At 50.3% G+C, this 7,695-nt stretch overlaps 1 protein-coding gene and 1 long non-coding RNA gene across 2 annotated transcripts; both read left to right on the top strand.

The window, feature by feature from the left end:
* The first annotated feature begins 2,803 nt into the window (after positions 1 to 2,803).
* On the top strand, positions 2,804 to 5,509 carry LOC135309362 (uncharacterized). The gene is made up of 8 exons (XM_064435514.1): positions 2,804 to 3,163; positions 3,349 to 3,497; positions 3,755 to 3,902; positions 4,111 to 4,301; positions 4,384 to 4,521; positions 4,869 to 4,974; positions 5,090 to 5,227; positions 5,420 to 5,509. Exons 1-8 carry the CDS (start codon positions 2,804 to 2,806, stop codon positions 5,507 to 5,509), a joined length of 1,320 nt encoding a protein of 439 aa, XP_064291584.1.
* Positions 5,510 to 5,524: 15 nt separating this feature from the next.
* Positions 5,525 to 6,822, top strand: LOC135308455 (uncharacterized). The gene is made up of 3 exons (XR_010368876.1): positions 5,525 to 5,636; positions 5,767 to 5,922; positions 6,530 to 6,822. It is a non-coding gene; the product is annotated as an uncharacterized LOC135308455 (long non-coding RNA).
* The last annotated feature ends 873 nt before the right edge of the window (positions 6,823 to 7,695 follow it).

The following is a 7,695-nucleotide window of genomic DNA, read 5'->3' as shown; positions in this document are numbered from 1 at the left end:
ATGATTCTCTTTATGATACAGGAATCATTGAGAGAATTGAGCGCTCATTCCTGAAGGAAGTCTCTAACAAAGTTCTTCTTCTGTTATTAACCACTCTGTACAAATGTTCACTTCACAGTCTCACGAATACTACATTCTGCACTTTGGGTCACACACCACTCTGCCTGGACCCGTAGTGGAAGGCACTGTGAAGGCAGATGCCCTCGCCATGACAGTCACTATTCCAGAAAAGTTAGGGCAGGCCAAACTTTCTCATGATTTCTGCCATCAAAATGCCTGAGCACTGGGAAAACAATTCAATCTGACTTTGCCACAAGCACGGGATGTCGTGAATACTTGCTCACAGTGTCAGCAGACTCGTTCTTTGCCACAAATGTTAGGTACAAAGCCACAGGTGTTGAAACCTAATGACATCTGGCAAACAGATTTAACACACATTTTGAGCTTTTGGGCTTTTAAATATGTCCATGTTTCTGTTGATACCATTTCTGGATTCATACTAGCAACAGCACACAAGGCTGAGAAATCCATGGGAATTTGATGGCAATTTGGGAGGGGAGCTGAGGGATTCTAAATTCCAAATGCCCCGAATGCTGTCATTTCGTTGGGAATTTGGGAGGGGTGAGGGGCCCTGCAGGGAAGAGGGAGAATTGGAAACCCAATCTGGTAATTGCCCTCTTGTTTTCTCCCCCGCAGGGTGGCGAGGCCTGGATCCATTCCCTCACCTAGCCCTTAATTACTCGCAGCAGTCAGCAATTGTTTTGCAACATTCCCTGTAAAATTCAGATTTAATTAGCATTTGATTTTTATAAAAGGCTTTTCAGATAATTTAGATGTTTTAAAAAACCCTTGTAGAAATTTTTTAAACTACCAATTTGTGAATTTTAGCAATTGCAAGAAATAAAAAGAGAGAACTAAAGGAACAATTTGGAACATGTTTTGTTGTTTTTTAACAATTTTTATATGTTTTTATTAATTAAAATGTTTCAATTTTTAACTGTAAGAAGTGCTGCTGGAGTTTCCCTGTCCAGTTTCCTAGTCAAACCTTAACCAATGTTCCTTTTAATAATATATTATTATAAATTGGCAAAAGCACAAATTAAGTTTAAAAAAAATAAATTATAGAATTATCCTTTAAACTCCGGATATTGCATATTTGGAAAGGGGCCTGCAAAAGGCCATAATCACAGTGATGATATTAAAGGGTGAACTTAAGGTTTTTAATTTAAATTAAATATAAGTTTTGTAACAACTAATTTTTAATGATAATATTTGATTTGTTAATTTGAAGAGTTGTTGATTTGATTTGAGAATGCAAAATACCTTTTTGAAATTTTTAAACAGTGTGTTTTTACAAAAGTAAAGATTATTAATTCAATTAAATGTATAAAAAGATTAATTCTTATTCAGGTTTTCAATTTTGAAGAACTATGTGTTTTTTAACCCCAAAACCAAAAATACCAAATGCTTTATTAGCTTTGATTTTAATTATTGATTAATTTGCCCTTTTTATTTCAAATGTATGTCTTTGTATTGTTTTTTAAAATCACTCTTTGTTATATTTGAAGTAATTTTGAAAATTAACCCCGTTGTTGAGTTGTATATTACAGAAAGAATATTGTAACTACACTAAAGTCGACTATGCTACATTCGATCATGACCATTTACTGAACTGAATTTCCTTGAAGAGAAAAAAACCCCTTCAAACTTGAGTTTTCCAAGAGAAGAACAAGATAACTGAAGTTTTTAATAATTGTCCAGAAAATCAGCCAAGGAAGATCAGCCAAATTGATGTGAAGAACATCTCCTTGCTTTGCTTTGTATTATGAAATCATTTGTAGTTGTATTAATAAAAGAAAAGTTAAATTGTCAAAAGAAGAGTAACCAGGAGCCAGTTGGTTTTTAATCAGTTTAAGACTATACCTCCGAGTTTTAAATCATAAGTTTGAGTTAAAATTAAAAGAAAATTTATATTTGATTAACATGAAATAAATTTGTTTGTTTTATACCTTTAACTCCTGGAGACTATGAAACATCCTTCTATGGAACACCCTTTGTATGAAATATCCTTTGATGTAATGTTAAGCTCTTTTATGAAATGTTAAATCCTTTTTGAGCTTGTTACTTTTAAGTTCTCGCTTGACAATTTAAGAATAATTTTTATCTATCTTTTAAGGCCAATGTTTATAAATTAATTATTCAAAGTCAAGATACTATTTCGCAGTTAATTGAAGAAATTAATAAAATTATAGAAAGAAAATATAATCAGTAAAAAACAAGACAAGTATAAGCTAAATTAGACATATTAAAAATTGAGGGTTTTTTAAAATTTTTAAATTTTTAAATTTGTTTTATTTTGTATCTGTAAAATTTTATGATTTATTACACTAATACCCTTTGTTATTTTAGTTAAACTTCAATGCCCTTCTTTTTGTAATAGAAAATCTGGATATGTTGTAGTGTGTTTTTTCTTGATTTGTAAGTTGATTGTTTCTTTATACTGTTCCCATTTCGTTCCCGCCTTTTCCCAGAATTTTTGTCACTTTTCTTGTTGTTGCTTGCTAGTTTCTATTTCTCCAAACTCTATCAGTACACTGAAACTGTTCTCCTCCCCTGGGATTTTTTATTGGTTCATACATTGTGGTTCCCGCCTTGTTTTTTACTCCCAATTCTCCTGATTTGTTAAAGATTGCACCCTCCCCTGAGACCTGCCCCCAAATATAAGCTCCTTTTTCCCCCGGATCGGGGTCCCGGGAGGCAGAAGAAGGGGAAGTTTACCATCAAATAAAGTTACCCTGGGACCATGGAGCATCCCTGTCCGTTGTTCTCCGGCAGATGTTCTGGAAGTTTCTGCGCATTCAGCGCAGAGACCGGGAGCAGTGCAGCTGAGGGCCCCGCCGAGCCTGACTCGGGGCTGACCGAGCTCCAGGCAGAGCCTGATGTCAGCCTGGATTCAGCTGAGCTCTCACAAGACTTGGACACAACAATTTATGAGGACGGAGAAAACGGAGACGAGGCACTGGCACAGGTTGTGGCCATCACAAATGCCAAATCCAGAGGGACTGAAGCCACCACAAATACTTGCACCATGCCCATTCCCACAGTTATTCATGCTGCCACTATGGAATTTTTTGAGGAGAGTGCTGTTCCTTCTCAGCAGCAGGTAAGCAGCCCGGGGTCAGGCCTGGAGGCCTCCCAGGAGTGTGTGTCCCCTCAAGCCATTGTCACTGGGGCCCCTCAGCCTTTGAGGCCAGCACAGTGTGGCAGGAAGGGAAGCACTTCTTGGGGGAAGCTGGGGAAATTGCACCCACTGGACAGCGCTCCAAGTCTCCTCCATATCTCCTCCAGGTGCCAGCCATTGTAAGGAACATCCACCAGAGGCTGCTGTCCCATGACACTGTGGATGCCAGGCTGCAAACTGACATTGTGAGGCTGGCTGAAGAACACCCTCCTGACGTGGTGCTGACCCTCCTGCGCTGTGCCCCAACGTGTGACGGGTACGGGGCCCACGTGCCTTGAGAGCTCAGGGCTCACCAGCCTTTAGGGCCCGTGGCCGATCACAGCCTGTCCAATGGGCTCTGCCAGACAGGCAGAGAGCTCCAGGACCCTCGGGCCCCTCTCTTTGCCCAGCCTGCTGCCAATGCTCCCTCCCTGCCCCTCAGGGCACCGGGACTCTGTCACCTGTGCCCCCACAGCTGCACAGGGCATGGTACTGTGACTGAGACACCCCTGACACAGAGCCTTCATCCCACAGAGCTGCTGCAATCATGTGGAGAGCCATTGCTTCGTCAAGACTAACAATGGAGAAAGTGCTGCCAACACTGGTCCGTGTAATGGAGGATTGGCCTCTGAGCAAAATGTGCACCTCCGATGGGGACAATCAAGACGTTTTTGCCCTGGCTGTGAGTTGCTGGAACTGGTCTCTTCTCAGCCCCCGGCTGCCTCTCCAGCAGCTCTCCATCCTCTCCCTGCCTCAGTCACTGGGCTGAAACCTGGGCTAGGGCCAGGCTCAGGGGCCACCAGGCCCACTGCTCCCCCTGCATCTGCCCTTGGGCCCTGCCCCAAGGACACCTCGGCACTGAGCGCCGTTTTGGGCTGCTTCTTTTGCAGGCAACTCTGGTGATCTGGGTGATTGTCCAGGTGCCTGAGTGGCGCGAGGGCATACTCCCTCATTCTTCCCGCCTGTTTGTGGCTCTGCTCTTCCATATTGTCATCACAACAAAGAGGATGCCACCAGCAGAAGCTGGGCACTTCTGGAAAGCATGTCGCGAAGAACATCGCCTTACCATCAACCCCAGCAGGTCCCAGTCCTCCTGTCCTTCCCATGCCCTTGTGGCCAGTGCCAGTGCTCCCAGTGTGACCTGGGCTTTGCTCTGCACACAGGTTTGCAGTGCAGACCATGAAGGCTCAGCTCTACCGACTGCAGTGTGACAATGTGGTGATGGCTGTGGAGCGCAAGCGTGGCTGGGACACGCTGCTGTGTGCTCACACCCAGCACTATGCCGTGGGTCTGCTGGCCAGGTGAGACCCCCTTCTCCTCCAGTCTGCCCTCAGCATTTGTGCCCTGTGCCCGGGTGCCCCCACACAGTCCCTGTGGTCAGGGGCCAGAGGGTCTTGTCACCGAGGGACGGCCAAAGAGCCTGGAAAAGGCTGGGAGAGGAGGGTGCCCAGAAGGAGCCACCTCCCACAATGCTCACATCCCCTCCAGGGAGGCTGGGGAAAGACCAGACCTCTGTGAGTCCATCCTGGCAGAGGTTTGGTCCCCCCACCTAACGGTCTTGGCGCCCTTTTCTCCCTTCCAGGGATATGTGCCATGTCTTGACCTCCATGTTTTCCCATGTCGCATACTGCCTTCTCCTTGTGCTCAGCTGTGAAAAGCCAAGGTGGGATCTGCCCTTCCTGGCATTCCTTGTGGAAGTGAGCCTGGTGGCCAGCACTGCCTCGCGGAGCTGCCTCCCAGCTCTCTGTCCTCTGGTAGCCGCAGCTGCCTGGGACGGTGCCCGTGCCCTGTGCTGCTGCCTGGGCCCAGCCCTGTGAGGTTCTGGACTGCTGCTGGCCGGGTCCCCCATCACTGCCCTGTGCCTTTCAGGTCCTCGAGTGCCTGGACTGGAATAAATGTGCTCACACTGTCCTGAAGATCATGTCAAGTTGCCTGCACAGCAAATGCAGGGAGCAGCGTCGCCTGGCGCTCAGAGGCCTCGTGGTGCTCAGCAAGGATCCCTTGATGGTGAGAAGGGGGCAGCGGCTGAAGCTGCGCTGGGGAAAGCAGCCCCATGGGCTGGCAGGGCTGAGGCAGCTGAGGCAGCTGCTCCCAGCTCTCCTGCCTCACCTGCCCCAGTGCTTTGGGGCAGGCCTTTGGCCTGTGGGCCCTGCAGCAGCAGGGTGGGGTCGCAGTGCCCGGGCGCTGTTGGCGCTGCAGCCGTCCATGGCTTCCCAGCTCAGCCTTGTGTTCAACACAGGCCAGACCTATACGCAGCGTGTCTCGAAGACTTCTGGAGCTGCTGGGTGATGCAGATGGACAGGTGGTCAGCACGTCCCTCTCTCTGTTGAAGAAGATGCTCCATAAAAAACATCTCATGATATCCAGCACTTCTGCCCCAAAGCTAGCTGAGGCACTCCTGCCACTCTTTGACCGTGTAAGGCTCTGTGCCCCCAGCCATGGGCACTGGCCGCTGACCAGAAATTTGTGCTCTCTGGATATTCAGGCCTTTGCTCAGGAGTACTGGATATGTGATGCTTAGGCCTTTTTCTCCTTCTTTCCTCCAGGACAACAGCCATCTGCAGCTGCTCTCCATTTCCCTCTTCTGCAAGGTGATGGAATTGGTAGTGGAAGAGGGTAAAAAGCCCCTGAAGAGAATTGTGAGCTGGAGCCTGCTCCCACTCTTCTTGCACTGTCATGATGAGAACTGGGACGTGGCAGAGGTAAGGTTTCGTGTGAAGCTGGTGGATCTCTGGGAGGGGGATCGGCTGCCTCCTGCCCAGTGCCTGGTGGGCTGCAGCCTCCTCCAGGCCCTGGCACAGGGATGTGAGTCCGGTGCCCTGGGCTGTGGGGCCATCTCTGGCTCTCTGCTGCTCTCCAGGCCTCTATGAAAACGCTGTATTGTGTGGCTGGCTTCTTGGAGAAGACGGATCTCCAGAGTGATATAAATTGGGCAGGAGATCTTTCTCCTTTTAATGCCTTTATTAAAGGTTGAGCTCTGGGTGGGGGCCCGAGGGGTCGCGCACACCGCCACTGCTCCCAGTAGCGACGCAGAGGAGGAGGTGACGCAGTTTTGCTGCACAGCAGAACTGGGGCTTCCGTCCTCACGAGCGTGCCTAGGAAGTCAACTGTCTGGCTCGAAGTCTAGGGTCCTCACTTCAACTCTGTTCTGTTGAAATTACAGTGAGTTCTAAAACCTCACTAATTGAATAGGAGTACCTTTTGCCAGCAGAACCATTCACTTAGTTTCTTAAATTTTGGTTTAGTTTGTTGGTCTCAGGGTCTTTAGTTAGATTCCCTTGACTTCCTCTTGATTTGCATATTTCCCAGGCAGGTTTCCTCGGCGCCATTTTAGAGAGCAGTGGAGGAAGCACTTGACGGAGGTAACAAGGGTGGGTGTGAACTGCAGGGACTAACAGGTTCAACCTTGTAACAACAACTCTGCTTATTACAACTTCAAATCAACAGTAACATTAGAGGTTTTACATCTTAACAACAACATAATTAACACACTTAACATATTGAAACTTCACATTTAACAGTAACACATTCAATGGCCTTAACTTATAGGATTGTCCATTACAAGAGGGTTCTGAAGACAGAGCGGCCATTGAAAATTGATGAGTGCCTGGTAAGGAGCGCCTGGAAGCCCCAGGCTCAGCCTGGAGAAGGCCCCTGAGCGCGGGGCTCAGGGTGCGGGGCTGGCAGCTGTGCCCCTGCCCGCTGCTGCAGCCAGAGGCCGCGCGGGCTCTTCTCCAGGCTGCTGTGGGCCCGAGCCGGGTGCCCATGGAGCCCCGGCGCGGCGGGGCTGCGGGGCAGCCCCGCGGCTCCCTGGGCAGCAGCCGGCCCTCTGCCCCCTGCGGAGCCCGGCGCCAGCGGCTGCTGGCCGCGCCTCAGGGCTGTGCGGGCAGGGGAGGCCGGGGCTGGGCGCAGGGAGCGCCCGCCACAGGGGCTGAGCCCGCGCCAAGCCTTCCCTGCTGCCGCTCTCTGCAGCTGGCAGAGGACATGAGCCGAGCGCCCGAGCAGCTGCGCCGGGCCCTGCGCTACCTGGAGAGCCTACAGGAGTCCCTGCGAGAGGCGGCCTTCAGGATCATGGGTGAGCCACGAGGCCGGGCTCCCTCCCCGGCCTGCCACAGCTCGGCCCCAGCCCCGCCCGCTGCCCCAGCAGCGCCATCCGGGCCCGGCGCCGTGGAGCCCCGCCTGGCCCGGGCGCTGCTGCCGCCCTCTGGCAGCCGTGCCCTTGGGCGGCAGCGTGCGGCAAGGGCCCGGGCTGAGCCCTGCCGGGCCAGCAGGGCGTGTGGCCGCAGCGCTGGCAGCGCCACTTGTAGGGAGCTGTGCCGCTGCCGCCGTCACAGGCTCTGCCTTCACAGGGATGGCCGCGCGCTACCTGTCGAGGAAGAGGGAAGAGCTCCAGTTCCACAGTCAGGGTGAGTGAGGGCAGCGGGCTGGCAGCCGGGCTGCCAGGGAGAGCTGCAATGCCCGGGCAGGGAGCTGCC

Source organism: Passer domesticus, chromosome 10, assembly GCF_036417665.1.
Source record: "Passer domesticus isolate bPasDom1 chromosome 10, bPasDom1.hap1, whole genome shotgun sequence".
NCBI lineage: Eukaryota > Metazoa > Chordata > Aves > Passeriformes > Passeridae > Passer > Passer domesticus.
The sequence above is the reverse complement of the archived record's forward strand: the minus strand, read 5'-3'. Positions and strand labels throughout refer to the sequence as shown.